The 20,855-nt window shown below is 38.7% G+C and overlaps 1 protein-coding gene across 2 annotated transcripts in view; it reads left to right on the top strand.

Annotated features, from left to right (window-relative positions):
- SYNPO2 (synaptopodin 2) overlaps positions 1-20,855 on the top strand; it is a 270,960-nt gene that overhangs the window by 214,682 nt on the left and 35,423 nt on the right. The window contains exons 3-4 of one of the 2 annotated variants that reach the window (XM_063458255.1): positions 9,896-10,683; positions 14,625-16,786. In XM_063458255.1, the coding sequence (XP_063314325.1) occupies positions 9,896-10,683; positions 14,625-16,786 (2,950 nt within the window). Of the gene's footprint in view, positions 1-9,895; positions 10,684-14,624; positions 19,972-20,855 lie in introns of those variants that run through there. The other variant, XM_063458254.1, reaches the window with a different exon arrangement.

The following is a 20,855-nucleotide window of genomic DNA, read 5'->3' as shown; positions in this document are numbered from 1 at the left end:
TGCTAAATGTGTGATTTTGGTTTAGTTATGTTTGGAATGTAATATCTCAAATACATGGTGTGATATACATTAAGGTTGTACCATGAAAATTCTAAAAAGTCCAGATCTACTTATTGAGGAAAAAGGGCAGTTGGAGACACACTCGAAACATGCATTTCTTAGCAGTGGTGCTTTTGCAAAGACCAAAGGTTATACAAAATACAGATTAACGAACGGTGCGAACTTAAAAACACAGTTTTACATATTACAAGGCTACGTAAAATAACCTATCTTAGCAAGCAAATATAGGGATTCATGTTTCTCAAACGCATGGGGTGATATACATTACGGGTGTGCCATGAGCCGTCCACGATGACAAAAAAGTCCACTTCAGATATACCTGATTGACAACTTCCTCACTGAGTACTTGGTGAGGGAAACAAAAGACTATAGTCCTACTATTGACCATTGCATCCTGGCATCCACAACCTGTGTTACTATCATGGTAATGACAAGATGCATGAAGAAGGGCTGTACTGGTCAGTGCACAGTTCGAATGCTTCTCTCAGCATTAGACACTACGTAGAGTAGTGGAGCCCCTCCACTCCCTCCTTCCTCATGCAGTAGATAAACAAAAGGAAATGGAAGGATATCACAGTGTTATGTATGTTAGTATGAGTGTTTTACTATGTGTGTTGGTGTATGTGAATTACAATGTGGGCCTCATCAGCGAGGTGTGCCTGATACGCCCCTAGGCACACTGAGCATGGGGTATGTGAATGCATATCTATGTACTTGTATTAAAAGAACCGATTTAGTATGGTTTACAACTTACTTGTGCCTGCTTCTGGAGTTTTCCTTTAGGAGTTTCCAGTTAGTTCTACTGATCTAAGCAGCGCCATCCAAGACTGTACTCATCGGCTGAGAGCGGCAGCTGAGTGCCTTAGGTAATAAATGCGGTCATAGATAGGCCTAGCTTAGCTGACCCTTGTAAGTTGTCAAACCATGCTAAATGAGTTTGACTAAATGCAGTGGGATGGCTCAAGGGTACTCCTGGAACCATGACCACTACAGAGTAATGCCAGGTTCCTGGCATTCATGTGGATGTTACTTTGACAAATACCACCTAGCTAGAGATTGTTGCAGATAATTTTTACACCCCATTATTACAATGGTCTTCCCTGATGGCTTTCAGCGGGATAACGCACCCTGCCACACTGCAAAAATTGTTTAGAAACGGTTTGAGGAACATAACAAAGAGTTCAAGGTGTGACCTTGTCTTCAAAATTTGCCAGATCTCAAGTCAATTGAGCATCTTTAGGATGTACTAGAACAACAAAACCGATCCGTGGAGGCCACACCTCGCAACCTGCAGGATTTAAAGGATCTGCTGCTAATGTATTGTTGCCAGATACCACAGGACATGTTCAGAGGCCTTGTGAAGTCCATGCCTCGATGCAACAGAGCTGTTTTGGCAGCATGAGGGGGACCAATATTTTATGGCTTTAATGTTGTGGCTGATCAGCAACTGGCTGATCAAAACCAACCGGTAAAAAATATAGTCCTAGTATTAACACACTAATAAAAATAAAAACACTAAATAAAATACACCAACCAGTGGAGGACTGCTCCCCGGCCAGCCCTTCTCCGACACCAAACCTCAGGCACATAATGGAATCAGAAGCAAATTGTGAGGCAACATATTAAAAAAATATGGTCCCAATTACAGCTATATATAAAATATGGTCCCAATTACAGCTATATATAAAATATGGTCCCAATTACAGCTATATATAAAATATGGTCCCAATTACAGCTATATATAAAATATAGTCCCAATTACAGCTATATATAAAATATAGTCCCAATTACAGCTATATATAAAATATAGTCCCAATTACAGCTATATATGAAATATGGTCCCAATTACAGCAGCCCAATGAAGCACACTTTCACACTTTAAATTATCGAGCGAAACAAACATACATACTTACTAAAGTATTACTTTATTGGCTGATCACACGAACTTTGAGGCTCAACCTCTAGGCAACCGCAAGCATTTTGGTGAATTGGCCCTCTCAATTGTACCCAGTGTACTTACCCTTGAGTTGTTCAATCTAGTCAATCAAAATCAAACATGTAATCATTGCAATTTCCATTTTACAACACACAGAAAATATTTTCCCTTTCTGCTTAGGTACTTCTATGTAGTAAACACTTGCTGCTAATGTGTTTTTCCCCAAATGACGTCGAATTAGCTCATACTATGCCATCCTTATAACAATTTTCAAGCATAGCTTCCTCAATAAACAGATCGACCAGACTTATTATGTAAATCAACAAGCCAACCAGAGCACACAATTGGTTTCCCTGGCAACCAAGTGAGTAAACTAGGAGAATGTACATATTTTTTGTATTATTTTTTTAATTTTGCTAGATGCTAAGCAGGGCTAGTATTTACAGTTCACAGGTCAACACGTCATATGCTATATGAAGAAGCATGCAGGAAGATACATTCAGCCTGCTGGATACACATTGCTGTATTGTTATTCTTTGACAGCACCCTTACAAATACCCAAAGACTAATAGCAGATCATCTTGGATACTTGCAATCATTGATAAATGTAGGAAAAGCAAGAGGTACATGATCAGGAAGGAGTGGTCAAGAATATAGCAGTTGGAGCTGTCTGGCGTCACAGACAAGAATACTGTCCTCGCAAATGCTGTACATTTCCCCACACACAGCATTTTCTCAATAAAGTGAATGAAAAGCATCAACAAAAGTGCCACTGGCAGTTTCTACTTCATTTAAAACAGAGAACGAGAACTCAGATTCTTCTCCTTGACTTTAATGAAAAATAACTCAGAGTAAGCCTGTGGTATATCATGCGCATTACACTCAATAATTCTCCTGTAGGAAGCTAAGGGAGGAACCAAATGACAAATGTCATCCATTCACAGCGTGTCTGCAGTTGCTAAAGCAGGATGAGAGCTGCAATGGACGTTTCCTATAACCTTAAAAAACTGAAAGTAAACTCACCTTACGTGTCCTTTTAACCCCTTAAGGACCAAACTTCTGGAATAAAAGGGAATCATGACATGTCACACATGTCATGCGTCCTTAAGGGGTTAAACCTCAACTTGTAAAATAGCCAAAATACTGTCAATACGTTGCAGATTGCTCTGAAATTAATATTGCTGGCTGCTGCTTTGTATTTCCTTCACTTGCATAAATATGTATTCTAACACTTTTCAAACCTTTTATGGAGGAAAAGAACTTACTTCTACTGCGTGCCTTGTTCCCCATCCAGAAAATTGACATAGCTGAAAGGGTAGTCTGTGTAGTTTAAATTTCATGGCCTGCTGCTTTTTAAGCTTCTGTCTTACAAGGCAATGTTTATTGCTGTATGAAATTCAATTTACCCAGCAAACAGGGTAGCCGCTCCAAAGATACTTTACTAGTGAAACTAAATTATACTAATTCCTGAAAAGATATAAGATGTATGTAGAATGTTTTTTATACATATATATATATTAGGGCTGTGGCCTGTAGTTGAGAGAGGGGTCACCCAGCCTATTTAAACTCAGTCAACCCATTTACATGGACCGTTGCCATTTGTTTCACCCCACCCACCACTCCCCTCTTTATCATTATTATTACCCTTTCTGTACAGAAAGTATCCAACCATGTAATGTGAAAAATAGAGACATGTATTCACATTCACAAGCTACAAGATACAAGAAACATTGTACATAGGACAATGACGCCTCAGTCCCATTTAAAGTAGGCACCTTGGGATCTAACTCTGTTCTCCCAGCGTCTCTTCCACTGCTCAAAACTCGCTGCAAAATAATTTGTTGCAAATCAGCTGCCTTGTTGTATTTACCTGAATCTCAACAATGGTCTGAAATCTCTTACCTTTCAAAGGTGATGTAACGGAGCTCCCTGTACCCCTAGCTGGGTACCTCTCCCACTTCCTAACTGGAACAGGGAACAAACCGCAGCACTTCTGCCCACAGTTGCTGTGACTTGACTGGGGCCCTGGAACCGCTCCAACCTGGAGTCGAATGGGGAACTCTAGCAAACCCCAGTCCTGGGAGCTCGAATCCTTACAAGGACTTTCCCCGTTGAATCGGCCACAATGGAACAGTGATTAAAGAATAGCCCTTTCCCCTCCCAGTAACCAGACAACAGATGTTTCTGGGAGTACACGCTGGAATACTTTTATTGACAGCCACAACTGGCCTTATATGCAGGTCCCCAAGGGGTACTCCCCCCTGGACCTGAGAGTAGACTACAGTAAAAACATACACACAATTACATTGTTCTGGCTCTCAGGTGCAGGACACTCCCATACAAAACAAGATAATCCCTCCACTGTGCCTGGGAGATAATTGAGTCAAGCACTGCATTAAACTCAATTATCTCCAAGCACAAAAAAACACACATTTCCCAAACACCCCAAAAGTAACTTTAAAATACATAAAACCCCACAAAAAATACATCCACTGATAGCCGATCTGGGTCACCAACATATCCAAAAATCACCCAGATCGGTTCAGGGGCTCAGGAATTTCCTGAAAGGCATAATTTGACCGACTGCACACATGGTTCCCTAGCCGAAAATAGTTCCATAGAATTGTGGCTAAGTGCCGCTGGGGACTGACCTGGAACCGTGAAGTCTTCATGCCAAAAATAGTTCCAGGGCTTTCACGGCTAAGACTCCCTGAAGTCTATTCGCGGTTTTGGTCCATGCCAACGGCCGCCAGGGAGCTAGCGTTCGGTACTATGCACACTAATGGAAAGTGCTGAACCAGGGGGAATAAAATATGGGTCTTTACAGTCACTGAGCTGGCCCATAGGGCAGGAAGCTGGCAAGCAGGCTCCTCCAAGGAAATGTCTAATATTGGTCCTTCCAATTGTTTTCAATATGATTAATGGCCTGGAATACAATTCACCAACAAATATAAAGGGAATTGCTGCCGCTGTGGGATGCCATTGGCTTACTGATAACTCTATTGATGATTTAATGCATACACATAGTTGAGGCTCTGGATACTTCACAAAATGCTATAACAGAGCTTGGGATCGTGTAGGCACTTATGCTGCACAAGTTCTTGGACAGGACAGAGGGAATGGAAAAAAGTATAACCGTAATGTCTTGTAGTAATTGGTGGTATAGATGCAGTCTTAAAGTGATCTTTCCAAGTAACATTTGGAGCTTCGGGTGTCCCTAGACCTATCGATTGGGTACCCTGCTGGGCCAGTTTTGTGAGACTCTCTACCACATTTACTAAGATCCCTTCTTTAATTTTGCTAAGTTACATCCTACCTTGACTGGAATAGACTCTTTGACACTCTCATACTCCTGCGACATGACTATCAAGTGTTCTTGTTTTAAAAGTTGAATATATTCTATCTTTAGGAATAGATCACCAGGCTCTACAGCAATTATATCACAACAATGTGTGTGTAAAGCAGCTCTGTCACTTGTGGTGGCTTTGCATTACTTGCATCGAGAGATAAGGGAGATATTCTTAGCAGAAACTATCCCTCCTCAGTGCCACTATCTTCCAGTTTAGTCTTGGGCTCCTAGCAGATGAAGCCACTAGGAGTCAGGTGTGCTAGTATCCAAAATGATGTTTTTTGGAAAATCACATCAAACCTCAGAATCCTCCATAGATCCTATTTCACATGTCTTATAGATTTGTTCATGTTCATTCTGCAAGAAAATTGCTGTTACTTTCAGCCATGATGAGCAACATACAGTCAAAACACAGTGTGATAGTACAGCGTAGAAGACCATACATGTCACTAAAGAGATGGAGAGAGTATAAACATACATCTAGGCTTTCCAAACAAATTAGATTCTTTCCAGGAAATTCCTGTTGAAAAGTGTTTGTTTGTATTGCTTTTCTTATATTTGTGTTTTGTATGATGGGAAGTGAGCGGTGAGAGATTTTTAAGCAATTATCTCTATCACCGTATTAGAGGCATTGTACTCTGCCAGTATCTTGATCTGTATCTGTTAATTTTGTTTATACAATAAATATATCTTTGTATATCCAAGTTTCCTGCTCTCCATTTGCTGTGCACGGAGGTGACATTGCAGCCTGCATAACCACCCTTGGGCACATTATATAGAGCCTGAATAGATCAATTTTATTATTGGAATTCTAAGAATCATTTGGGTAATTTGGATCCACATCATCCCACGGTTAAAGCGGCACGGTCACCCCTCCACTTATAGGGACTACTTTGTCTCTGTATATTTCCTACAACTGACACTTCTAGACACTGGGCAGAACTACTGCCACCTAGAAGTTCTAATCCACCCAGCCAAAACCAGTGCAGGCTGCAGGGAATAGGCTCTGTCTATGGAGGATCTTGCGGTCTCGTGCCCGTGCTCTTGTGCACGTGTGAGAGTACAGCAGTTAGGTCGGCTCCTGTCACTGAAGCCCAGAACCCTAGAGGACCAGCCGGAGGAAGATGGCAGTGCTCATGAGGGACAGGTTCAGATAAGTAAATCTCACTTTAAACTGCCTCCCAGCTGCAATGTCACCGTTGGGAGTCTTCATGGTGACAGTGCTGCTTTCATTTTCTCATTTATTATTTTTAAGCTTTACACTTTTTTAGATCATACATATGACAAAGTCTTCTCTACTTTATCTTGTGGTATTGTCTATAGGAGTTTTTCACAAAGATTCTCAGGTTTATTTACTAAAATAGGAACTCACAATAAATGTCACAGTTAAGGTCTAAATAGCCAAACTTGGTAAAAAAAAAAAAAAAAAAAAAGGTAAGTTAGCAATGCTTTCAATTTGGCTATTTCACTTTGAATTCTCACTTTAGTGAGTAACCCTGTTTATCTTTTCATTAGGAATGGATTGTCATAAGAGTTGGATATTTTTTCCACCAGTTAAAAAGCATCAATCGTAGGCAATACCCACTCGGCTGTTTTCAGTCCAGATTTTTTTGTTTGTTATATAATGATCTCCCTCATCGCTCCCCCCCAACCCCCTCCAAAAAAAAACATTAGCATGTACATTGATGCCAAATAAAATAAATAATTTTAATTTCACTCAAGATTTTTAAAAGACAATGTATGTGTTGCTGCTGCGAATAATTTAAACTAGAGAATGCTGGGTTGGCCTGGATAGTGGATAGTTCCTTACCATGCATTTAGCAATAACACTTCTATATTTCAGCAGTAATATTTCAGAATGTATTTTATTTTTTTATTTTTGTTTTTTTAGAATGGAGTAATTGTTCTTTTAGTCTTACTATGAAGTTCAGTGTTTAGTGAATAAACCTTACAGTGGGTTGCAGTACGGTCCCTATTTTATAAATAACTTCATTATGAAACAATTGAACTCAGAACAATGCACACCGACAGAATAGTAGGTTCAGTCTATTACAGCCAATAAATTAATGTAAAACAAGAAATACATTTTGATCATTTCCTCCATAATTAAGGAAGCAAGCGGACATAGTTTAAACTGATTATGTGCAATAGCCTAATAATTAGATTACTTCATCCGTCGGTTTCTAAAGGGGTTAAAATGCTCTACGGCCAGCATTTACAAAGCAACGCACAGCAAATTTATCACAAACTATATTTTGCTTATAGGTAGGTATAAATGATGATTGAAAATGAATGACATCTTTACTACATAAATATTATATATATATATTTGATAATTGAAGGGACACTATGAGCACCAAAACAACTGCCCAGTTCCCTGCAATTCAAGTGTAAAATCATTTTGTTTATGCATTCCTGGACACACATCCCGTGTATGTTACCTACACAGTCACCCTAAACATTTCCTATAAAGAGAGATCTAATGTTTGAACTTCCTTTATTACATAGCCTGTTTAATTTTGCAGTTATCTCCTGCTTTGTTGACTACATGTTAGAACCCTCAGGCACCTTCTCTGTGTGGCTAAAGTTTAATTAAGAGAGCAAGAGATAAAAATGTCTAAACATCTAATTCAAAATGAAACCATTTTTTTCATGCAGTCACACTGAGTCACAGACAGGGAGTGTAACAGTGTCATGATCTAAAACTGCTTCATTACGCTAAAGTTGTTTTGGTGCTTACAGTATCCCTTTTCTAGTATCATTCACTGATTCATATAGTTATAAACTCACATCCTTTAAAAGTGGGGGAGGCACTGCAGTCAAGTAACGAACTGTGTTTCTATTACGGTATCTCAGTACCAAAATCTCAAGTCACATAGTAATAGCGGTTTTCAACATTCCACAGTAAGAACAGCAATGCATCTTATTGTCTGTATCCCATCGCTCATTTTTCCTCTCCAGTTCCTTAGTACATGTACCAATGACAAAATAACGCAAATAAGTATTCAAGTCCCTATCAACAGAAAAGTTGAGCAAGGGTTCTCTTTATTATCTAGGGGTCTATTCTCTAATTAGTGAGGTTGTAACCTTTCTTGACCACTGACTTGCAAATTTTAGGCCAAAGAGCCAAGTTTAAAATACTCACCACCACTCTTTGTATTTGGCTTGATTTTGGCTTAGTGAATTGGCAACTCAACTAAATGCATAATGACAATCATGATCTGGACTCCATGGAAGTCAATACACTCAAAGCTGGATTACCCATTAGGTGGACCCCGTCTGAGCCTGGATCTACAGCTCTTTCCATAAGGGAGCCAGGTCATCAGCAAACTGGGCAATTTCCCAGTGGGCCGTGTGACAATATAGGGCTAACGATTCACTTCCCGCAAGCTCCGACCTATCAAAATGTTGCCATTTGTTACCACAGCAACACTCTAACACTACACAGTGTGAGAGGCATATACTTAAACTGAATCTAGGTTTGAATGCCCCCCTCCTTGGCACAAGGTAAGAAGAAAGAAAGGGGGAGAATGATTAGTTCTTTGCTTGTTTTTTTATATAAGAATAATGAAAAAAATGGTGTATCCCCTCTAACCTCCCCAATATATCCCCTATCTTACCCCCCCACACAAACACACACTACAGCCACGGTACACATACACACTCGAATCCCCCACAAGCATTCAGAATTTCCTATACACACACAATACAACCACTGTACACACTCTCTGTGCCCTACACATATAAACACTCACACACACTAAAGACTTTATACACACACTTGCTGCATCCCCTAAACAGAAACATACTACACCTCCTATACGCACATATACTCCAGCCACTGTAAAAACACACACCCTCTCCCTACAGACACTATGGCCGCTATATACACACACAACACTCAGCTTTACTAAATACACACAAAATTCAGTCACAACAGAGACAGGCACACTCAGCCTATGCCCCACATACAGCTCTCAGCCTTCTCCACACACGCACAACACTGAACCACTACACATGTACAACACTCAGCCACCCCCAGTCACAGAACAGAACCCAGGGCTCTAGAAAGGGACCCGAAGCTGACATCCTGCCTAGGGCCAAAGGTAATCTTAATCCGCTCTGAATACAGTCCCAGGTTAGAGTCTGTAAACTCATAGTGATAGGTGATTACCCCTGGCGTAACAGATACAGTAGCAGAAAGTTCATAACTGCAAATGTTTTCTCAGTCAAGTTGGGGGGGGGGGGGGGGGGGGAATCCAGATTTGGATATTTACTTCAAAACTGCTGTTATGGCATACATTTTGCAATTAACTTGTCAGCTCACTTTAATTCACAGTTTAGCGGGGGGGGAAAAACTACAAATGTTAAGGATCTGGGACATACAGTGTATTTAAAGGGAATATGCATTAAGTATTGTTACAGTTCTTTTTATTTGAGTCTGTTTGACAAAGTATTCAGAAAGGTTTTGAAAACAAGACAGTTTGGAGACTCTATCCTCCGTTATTGTATGGAAATGTAAATCTTTTTTGTTTTCTCTTCTGTTCCAGAACCATGAGCAAGACATTGGTTCCTCAGAATCGTAATGGAGACGGTGAATTTGTAAATAGAGATGAATATACAGAGAGCAGCACCTTGGAGATTAGGCCTGCCATGGAATCCACACCTAGGACTCTTAATATCCCTGAAAAACAAAATCATTCTATTCTTATGAGAACAGAGGGAAGCACAGCTTTAACGAATAAAGACGTGAATGTGATTCCCAAGATTACCCATAATGTAATTGAAATTCCAAAGACTTGTGTGACAGGTGAGATTCCTTTGGTAGGAAGAGGAGAACAAGCAAGACAAGGTGCTATGGTTGAACTACACCTCTCGCTTTCACCAGACATGCAACTAGGACCTGGTACTCCTATTGTGACTGTTTTAGGTGCAGAAAAAGCGAAATCTTCAGAAATCAAACACAGTGAACAGCCAGGTGGATCTGTCCCAGTGACCGAAGTCTGCCTTAGTCAGAGAGAGCCACCTGTCCAGCAGTCATCTACAACATTCCAAATTGTGGGTAGACCACAAACAAAAATTATTCCTGTAGCAGAAGCAAATGATCCATCTTTCCCCAGGGTTGAATTAATCCTAGACTGCTCTGGCAGAGAGAAGGAGTCCAGGTCTCTGTCTGACAGGGGGTGTGCTATATCTGGAGAGGAAGGAGGGCAGTTTGAGGCACCTCCTTCTGCTGTCTCCTTTGTAATCACAGCAGAAGACTCAGAGCAAGGAGAGGAGGATCAACAGGCAGAAAGGGATCACACAAGACCTAACAAACATAGGGCAAGGCACGCAAGTAAGTATGCTTTTATACACTGCCTTAATTTTTTCCTATTGAGCATTTCATTTTCTTCTGATGCGAATGGTCCCTATATATTGTTGGGATTTGTATTATTTTGGTTTTGTTTCTTTCTAAGGTATAAATGAGAAACAGGATACACTGAGAATTCCAGAGATGAAGGATTGTTTGCAGTCACAATGAAATGAATCACTAATAAATGTTGGCTACCATTCCATACACATTGCTCCACGACTCAAAATGCAAATACACTATATTGTTGAGCCACACTTTTAGACTGCAAGGTAGATTGATTGAGAAGCTTGATGGTCCTTGCAGAAGGCAGTTTGACAGACACCAGCATGTGGGATACTAGGTAGTTACATGATCTGTTGCATTTTGTGAGTCTGCTAGACTGTGAACTTACTATATCTCCTGCCTTGCTACATTTAGAGGTCAGCCACAAAATCTATTCTGAGGAGTAGGTTGACGTAGCCCTAAAGCATTTGCTGACTGCACAAAATTCACAGATCATAGTTTGCCATGATTTCCTACACAACAGAAAAATATATCTTTAATGTCGTCACTTTGTCTTAATTCGTTCACTGTGTGTGTTGTAAATTACGATGGCTATTTAGTTGTATGCAATGATGTCGATTTTATTCTACGGCTGGAATAACACAACTAGCATTTAGATAATTGCATAAAGGGAAAGGGAAACTTCCCTCGATTTTGAGTCTTTTGTATCACATATATCTATAATTAACAAATATGTATTTGTGAGGTGAATAAATCAATACTAAATGCAGAAAATCACAACTTTTTTACCTGCAGCTGGGTGCCTCCATGTTTATTCCCTGTCAATCATTGGTGTAAGCTTTGTCCTTTGTAACTGGAAGTCAGCGTGGAGAAAGCTTACAGACAAGAGGAGACATTAAAGGATGTTTCTCTTCTCCATTAACAATGCTCACTCAGCTTTGCCTTGTCTCTGAAGTTAAATGAATACAAAGCATTTCTTAAAAATAAGGTTAACTCAATTTACAGGTGACTTTTTTCATGTTTTATTCGGTAAATAGATACATTTCAGATTGAGTTTCCCCTTGACGTATGTTTACTTAATAAATCTGTGTCTGCTGAAGATGTGTCAGCAATATCGTGTATTTTACAATCAGATCCATTAAAACTGTGTGACAATCTTATGTCAATACCTTTTTTTACTCATCACATGTTTGAAGGGATAGATTATTTATTTAGTAGGAGAGTTGCACATGGTACCAGATAAATCAACTCTTGTTGCTGTGTGACAAAATTACATATTTTTAACATTTTAGACAAGATAGAATCCTTTACAGGATAAAAAAATAAAAATAAAAATACGGCATAAACTAAAGTGCCGATTATTACTTGTGGTTTGGTTATTGTGGCATGAAAATTTGTAGATCTTATGCCAGTCCTCATCCCCTGGCTTATTGAAAAACTCTGTAACCTATAACTCGCTTTAGCACTGGGTTCAAACATAACATTTATACATTAGATAGGGCAACGCATACATTCAAGCAGTTCTTTTTCTGTTGAAGTACTGTGCCATGAAGCTGGCTGTTTATCTAATCAGCTGCTTGGAGCCGTCACATAAACTGAAGATGGTATGCTGCAAGAATGACTGCAGAAAACACAGCGCTGGGTTAAGGATATGGATAAAATTAAACTCAAGATTTAAACCTCTCAGTGCCAGAGCAAAGCAATAGGATCTGTCATTCTCTTGAGCGAAATTGGTTAAAAAGCAAACTAATGTCTGCTTCATTCATTTCTTCTAATAAGGACAAAAAGGCTAGTTCTTGCTAATAGTACAATAATTGAATAAAGTGCAAAGTGTTGGTTAGTTTTTTGTTTTTTTTTCATGGTTCAAAACATGATTTAGCCAATGGCTTTTATTGATTGAGAAAAATATAAAACTACAGAATTTCATATCTCTAATTAGAAATATTAGATACATAGGTAGGAATGGAAATTTGCAGGGAAAATCTGGGGTTTTTAGTAAATTCAGTAAGATTTTGGCAGAGGGTACATTTTAATATATGGACGTTAAGTTTGTAATTTACATACCAACATAGTTCTCATCTTTCATGCCTCTTTCCAAAGCTACGGAAGGCAACTATTATTAGCATTCAAATATGGACAAGTTAATTATATTTTATTTTACTCAATTTATTTAAATATGAATCAAACTGAAACAATAGTCACGTGAATCAAAAGCTGTAAGCAAAAATCTCTTGAGCCATACCCGCATAAAAAGTGTGTCAAACATTATTTTACCATAGGTATGTATATGTTTTTAGCAGATTATCAGAAGTGTGTCTTTTGATAAACATTGATGTACTGTTTAAGCCAGACATACCGTTAATCGGTGACCTGATCTTTCTGTGAGCCAAATACCAATTGAGATGCTCCAAAAAGTTAGCTTGCGGTAGTTATGGTTTACGATCTGTGAAGAATAGTTTTGTTTTTTTAATTATTATTATTATTTCCAATTATTTATTTGAAATGAAACAAGAACTCGAGAACTTTACTGAAGCTGCAGTAGGTTTTGTGCCAAACTATTGTAAAAAAAATTAAATAAAAAAATTTAAACACGTTAAAGATATACCACCAAGGAAACTAAGTAAACCATAATCTGAATATGGCATTTTTACTCATTGCACTGTAGTGACAGCACCCATAGCTGTTTGCATAACTTTCATCAAACACAGGACATACTAAACAAATAAACAGCAATCTATTACATGAAACTGTAAAACTGCACCATTAAGGTCTAGAGTTCTCTGTAAGAAAAATGTAGTCTTATATAAACACGGTTGCTACTAATAGTGCTAAACTTTGGGTAGGGGAAGGAAGCCAGACATTCACTGCAATGAACCAGCAACTGGATGGTGGCTTGGAAGGGCATCATTAGATGTCAGTGCTGATATCACTAGATGTCAACTCTTGATATTTGTGGATATTACTGGATACATGGCCCTAATTAGTACTTTCATGCACTTTCTAATACAAGCAATTCTGAGTGTCTTGTACACTTATACCTGCCTCTGTGCGGCATAGTTTTTTTTTTTTTTTTACAGTATTTGCCCAGTATGTATCTTTAGAGAGATGTAGGACATGTCCCTTTAAAGTCAAGTCTTATATATTTCACCAGTAATCCTGTATCTAGGACACTGCCAGTGACACATTTTTATTGGGAATCATGGTTCTATTCCATGTTTAACACTTTACTATATTGCTATCAATTCTGAATTTATAGACATTGGTATTTGTGACCTATAAGGCCTATAATGCAAAACACAACGTCTCCAGATTTAATGGTGTCCTTAAATAAGTCACCTCAAATCAAGCATGGATTTGAAATGTAGGTAGCTAGAGCACCAACTGGGTAGTTCATGTATCAGTAAACCAATGTAGAAAGAATAATCGCCAAACGCTGATAACGCTGTCGTTGTTCCTTAAGAATAACAACATTCAAGACTCAGGGTAATAAAAAGCCAGCTAATATTTCCACAATTAAATACTTATCATTGCATATCATCATCACATACACGTATATATTATTGCAATATACTTATAAAACACATATCATTGCAATATGCTTAGTGTAAAATTGTATAGAAAATTACATTTATCATTATTATTTTATTATTTATATAGCGCCATCAAATTCCGAACCCCATGAAAACAAGAGGTATGGGTCACTGTATTGTATTATATGTGGTGGCACATCTGCTCTGAATGGGGTTAAATGGATATTCTGCTGCAAAAAATAAATCAATTAAAATCAATTAATTCAATTAGCAGAGGTCTTGTAGTAAATAACACAGTATTAGTATAACTCATCTTATTTTGTCTGTACCTGCATCACAAATTCCTTATTAAAAAGTAATTACAACTTTATCTTTTTATTTTTCACATAGAGCTTAGACGGAGCGAGAGTTTGTCAGAAAAGCAAGTGAAAGAAGCCAAGTCTAAGTGTAAAACAATTGCCCTACTGCTGACAGCTGCTCCAAACCCAAGATCCAAGGGGGTGTTGATGTTTAAGAAGCGTCGTCAAAGGGCCAGGAAATATACCTTAATTAGCTACGGAACTGGGGAGCTTGAGCGTCAAGAGGACGACGACGACGACGACGAAAACGAGGACGAAGAAGACAAAGAAAATACTTTCAAAGTCGCTTTTTACGGAGCAAGTGAATCCGATCTAGATGACGATTTCTTCTCAGACCCTGAAAACGAAGCACAGGTTGTGACTTTTGACTGGGATACTGGTCTTGTTGAGGTTGAAAAGAAACTCAAAAGTGGTGAAGCCATGGAAGAGCTTCCAGAGACAAAAGGTAAAGGGGTCCTAATGTTTGCAAGAAGGAAGCAAAGAATGGAACAGATAACAGCAGAGCAAGAAGAAGTGAGAAAGCATATTATGGAAGAGAAGGTGTCTATGACAGAGATAAACAATGGAGTTGCCTACAACGATCAGCAAAGAGAGACAATTAAAACCCAAAGCTGTGTGAGTAAGAGTTATATAGAGGTCAGTCATGGAAGAGTGCAAAATGGCATTGCTGGTGTCCATGAATTAAACTCACCCTTTTCAATGCCTGAGAATTCAGGACTAAATGTGTCAGCTAAACCATTTGGAGTAAATCAAAATCGGGCTGCACTGCCATTTTCATCTAGTAGAAATATAACAAGCCCTGTGTCAGATGTACCCGCACCACCTCCTTACTCTTCGGTAACTCCACCTCCTGAACCAATGTATCACGTATCCTCACCAGTAGCAAGCAAAGTCCAGGCAGCTGTGTGGTCACCCACGTATCCAAATGAACAAATAGCTTCTAGAGATGAAAGAATTGCAGTTCCAGCAAACAGGACAGGAATACTACAGGAAACAAAGCGAAGAAGTGCAAAACCGATGTTTACCTTCAAAGAACAACCAAAGGTTAGCCCTAATCCAGAACTTCTCTCACTGGTACAGGATAGGGAAAGTAAGCGTAGCACTGGGGCTGGCAATGAATCCGGACCAGAAGAAGATTACCTTAGTTTGGGAGCAGAAGCCTGCAATTTTATGCAAGCTCAGAAACAAAAAACACCTCCACCTGTTGCTCCAAAACCTTCAGTCAGATCTCCCACAACAATGACACCTGTTTCACCAGTGTGGATACCTCCATCTGTAGCCACAGCACCACCACAAGTGTTCCCAAGTCAAAACATTGCTCAGAGTACAAGTCCCCCTCAGGTCATAGTTCCACAGCCAACTACCCAGTCTTACAATCCTCCAACAACTCTTAATTTGGCAGGTCCTAACAGAGGTCCTTCCACAGAAGCTGCTAGTGCAAACCAAACGTGTGCACCCAAAACACCGCTTACACCTACACATGGTATTGCTGCAGTTGCTGGAGGAGTAGGACCAGCTTATGAAATGCCAGCTTTAAGAGGTAAAGGTGCAGAGCTTTTTGCCAAAAGGCAATCTCGGATGGAGAAATATGTTGTTGATTCAGCTACTGTACAAGCTCATGCAGCTCGACCAATTTCTCCAACTCCATCTTTACCTTCTTCCTGGAAGTATTCATCAAATGTCCGAGCGCCTCCTCCTTTGGCATACAATCCAATCCAGTCACCACTTTATCCACCAGCAGCTAATAAATCTAGTTCCAAACCTGGATCTTCTGTGTCAAAGAACACCAAGAAAAAGCCTACAAAAGCTCTCAGCCCTCTCGAAGTCATGAAGCATCAACCATACCAACTTAATTCTTCCTTATTCACCTTTCAACCTCCATCTGAGTCCACACCAAGCACAGCAGTCACTAAGCAAAATTTTAAATCAGACTCTCTGCCACCTGTACGACAAGCTCAGTCTATGAAACCAGTCAACGTTGCGTCTAATACAAATTTCCACACAGCAGCACCTGTTTACCCTCAGTCATCCAACAACATAGAACCTTCGTTCCAAACAAGTGTGTTCACACCAGCTGAGTCCTGTTCTCCCGTGGGGTATCCAATGTATCCTAGACAAGAATCACCAGTAGGAGCACTGATCCCTCCTCCAAGGCCGAAGTTTTCTGCAAAGAAGGCTGGCGTTGCAGCCCAGGTGTGGAAACCAGAAGTTGGTGAAGAATAGTTTTGAATCTGGAACCTTGTTTCCTCTTATAAAGAAATAAATTGTTTGCAGTGATGTTCTGACATACCAAATATCACATTTGCCAAGTCCTAGATATACTTAATACCATAACATTGTATCATCCTTAAATCTGGGTCCAAATCTTTCATTTGAATGTATCTAGGGATACCCATGTACACATTTAAGACAGTATTCATGTGTAATTGATACCCCACATGGATGCATACAGTTGTATACTATTAAGTAATCAGGACTGCATTTTATGTATTAAGAAATAGTAATAATGAACAATGTCCCCTATGCTAAAACTATTATCCAATACATTTCTGTTAGCTACAGTTTTCACAGTATTATACATTTATTTAAGCCCTACTACGATGGCTGAAGCCATTTTGGGTGATTTTTTTTTAGAATGTATTTGCAAGTAACATTTAGGTTAAATTAATATCAGTGACCTTAAGTACAGAGAAATGTCACAGACAATATAGGTCATTAAGTAGTCCATAATGGAGTAGTAGACCATCATGTAAACAAAGGAGCCTCACCCTGTCCTCACAGCCGCTTTTGAAGTATAAACATATTGTTTGCTCAGCCCATCTTGTATCTACATTTCTAGAACCAAAGCTCAAAAGGTCATTTTCAAAATATTTATTCTGTCGTTATATAAAGAGACAGTTTGTGCATCAGCTTAAATACATGGTTCAAAAGTGGATCCCATTTCATTTTGAATCTGACATTTGTTTCAAGTAGGCTACATAAGCTATGTGTCTTACATGAAGGTTAAATTCTATACTACACTGATACCAAGGGAATCAGAATATTTCTTATGCTGGATGAATTTCACCCATATTATCAAGGTGAAGTAAACATGTTGTATTTATTATTTTGTTATTATAATTTACATTTGTTGGACATGTGCTTACTTCTAGTAATGGAATTTTATTCTTTAACTTAATAGATCTTAGAGCTCTAGATATAGATTAGAATGGACCCTGGGTCCATATGTAGAACACAACCTTTTCCATCATGCCCCATCTCTACTTTACAGCTTGTGACATACTCACATTTGACTAGCGGATTATGAGATTTAATGTCCTACCTGTATTGTTGCGTTTGTGGGCATATCTGTGCAAAATCATTGTCTCAAATTGGGCTGCGCAGGATGTTTTTACAAACCCTCTCCAGAACATTTGGCTCACCTTTAGACATAACTTTATATTCTCTGAGGACTTTTTCATTTTAATTTAACGGAATAGAAATATGTATGTTCATTAATGGAGCACAATATAACTGCTAGCTGTAGTAACATATTAAAAAAATTATTTGGTGGTTTAATGTCATCATTAAGAAACTTATGCCCAATTTAAGTCCCTTGGCATTTATAACTCATCCAACCTCTAATTTGTAACCATCATGCAGCTGATCACATCCTTCACAAACATTGCTATTTTTTTACTTAGATGCCAATTATAAATTTTTGATACTTTGATAACCCATAATCACTGGATATTGTAGACATTTTCAAAATATGTTAAAGATGGGGGCAACACTTAAAGGTTCACTAAACGGTAACTTGTAGTGGGTTAAAAACAATTGAGCTGCAAAATTCAGGATTAAATAACACAGCAGTGCCTATATCTAGGTTGGAGAGTTGGCCTAAATCAGCTATTTTAACCAGAATTTCGCAGTTAGGTTTAAATTCACAATATTCCTGCTTTATGTCGGATGCTACTTTATTTCATTTGTAATTTAATCTCTATATTACCACTTTATTGATACTTTACTAGCAAATTCACAGGACTACCTTCTCAATAACCCTAGTCCCAAGGATATTACCTTTAGATGTTAGTAATTTTGAAACAGAACACTACAACCAAAATCAGTCATATATTCACAAATATGAATATATATTTTGTAAAGCTATCTCCTTCTATGCCCTAAGGATGCAGTTTACTACCTGTTGTTTCACTGCACTCAACATCCTCATTTAGGATGTAATGGGAGTTGTAGTCTAGCAGGAAAGTGGAGATGCCATTTGTTCCATCTTGCACTATTTTTTGTACAGAATGGGAATAGTCTCAATAAGTACACAGTAGTGTACATTTTAATGAGTACTTTTCCTAGAATGAAGAAAGGTGAGAGAAGCGTGTAGTATTGTCTTATAACGTTTGTGTATTTCCCCAAGTATTCTGTTTCAAGAGTGTAGAGAGAGACAGAGAACACGAGATGATGATATGTGTGTATGCGTTATTTAAGAGAATGGTTCTGTAACTGCATGGCTGTTCAAACAGCTGTAAATACTAGGGCCCACTTCTCAGCCACTTGAGAAAGAAGTTAATTAATCAGCAATACATGATGCCATCACAGCATTGGCATGCTGGGTGCTGGTATTTACCAGCAGTGCTAAATAAAGCATCTAAGTTACAAGTCTCAGATTTACAGGAAGCCAGCCCTCAAAGTACACCGTTTTATAAATGGCTTGGAAACATAGTCATAACTTCTAACTAATGAATTGATTGAAGTACGGCCCCTATTCTATTAAGCACATTCATAGCTTGCATATTTTTGGCACTATGTTAAAATGCTTTGAATGTATAAACCACAGCACAGTTTAAAAAAAAAAAAAAAAAAGAAAAGATGACACAAGCTTCTAAGTAAAAAGTGTTTAATTTGTAATTTTCAAGCACTAAATTCTTCTGCAAGGAATATATAATTCAGTCTATTTTGTGGCAAATTGAATATGCTTTTAGAAGGAACACCTGAAGGGAAGAGAATCATTTTTACTAACTTAAAAAAAATAAAAAAAATAAAAATATTTTTTTTAAGCCGGCATCAGATGAAATACAGTCAAGTAGAAAGAGTCCATTACTATGCATCAACAATGCAATGGGATGCCAGGCAATGCAATAATAATAATACTGGTAAGCATAACCGAGTTTTTTAACAAAGCAAAATAATACTACTGAGCAATCATTAACAGCTTAACATAGTGTACGGTACAGCTTAATAAAGTGGTTCTGGTGTCTATAGCCTGTCCCTGCAGTCTTAACACTGCAAGCACTGTTTATATCGCTGGCTTGTAACAACTCTAGTAGCAGTCACTCAGATGGCCACAGAGGTACTTCCTAGTCCAGGGCTGCACAGTGCATGGAGATGCTGAAATGATCAAGATTGATAATCTCAGCCATGAAGGCGGGGCGAGACTATCACAGTGAAGGAGAAAAGGCGAGTTAAATTACCTAATGGTAATTTATAGCACTATAGTGTTACTTTAATAACCATTGTATTAATTTAATTATAGTCTCATATGTAGTGTGTGTTTGAGCTGCAGTCATTGAGATAAAAGCTATAGTATAAGAAGCAATAAGGCAGCTGTTAAGACACTAGCAAAGCTTAAAGCAATTGAACAGTTAGCTAACAAGAGCTGTGCAACCTGAAATCTCTGTGATGAGCTGATGTGCAGAAGTAGAGTGGCACATATATAAGTTAAGTGGCCCACTCACTAACTAGCTGCATACAGGTGCTGTGCGTTAGGAAGCAATTAGGAACCCAAGGAGCAATATAAGCATTGAATCAGGCCTGTAGCTGGATACTACAATCTCAGCAGGAACAAGTCACGGTAGGAATGAAAACAGGATACTTGTATGGGCTCCAGTGCTGAGTACTAATGTGAGCGGCCTGTCTAAGGGGGTCTGGCAAAAAGAAAAGCTGCTAGTGTAGCTTGAGCTTTAGAAATACGGTATCAAACATAGCAACTAAGGTATGAGTAATTGTTCTGCCAGCCCTGAAGAGTTTTGCTTAGTTATAGTATTAGGACCTATAAACGCTTCCATGTTAGGAAAGGTTTTGTTGCTGATGGCATATATACAAAGTAAAGATGAGACAGTCTTTACAGAAAGTAAATCATTTAACCAAAGTATTCCTTACAAGTTCCTCTGCTGATATTTTTGCTGTGGCACTAGGCGTGTGGTTGGATGCAGATTCTCATCAAGCCCAACAGTAAATCTCACAGGCATCCATCTTAGTCTGCCCTTCCAGT

Source organism: Pelobates fuscus, chromosome 6, assembly GCF_036172605.1.
Source record: "Pelobates fuscus isolate aPelFus1 chromosome 6, aPelFus1.pri, whole genome shotgun sequence".
Lineage (NCBI taxonomy): Eukaryota > Metazoa > Chordata > Amphibia > Anura > Pelobatidae > Pelobates > Pelobates fuscus.
This window is presented reverse-complemented; position numbering and strand designations above follow the sequence as displayed.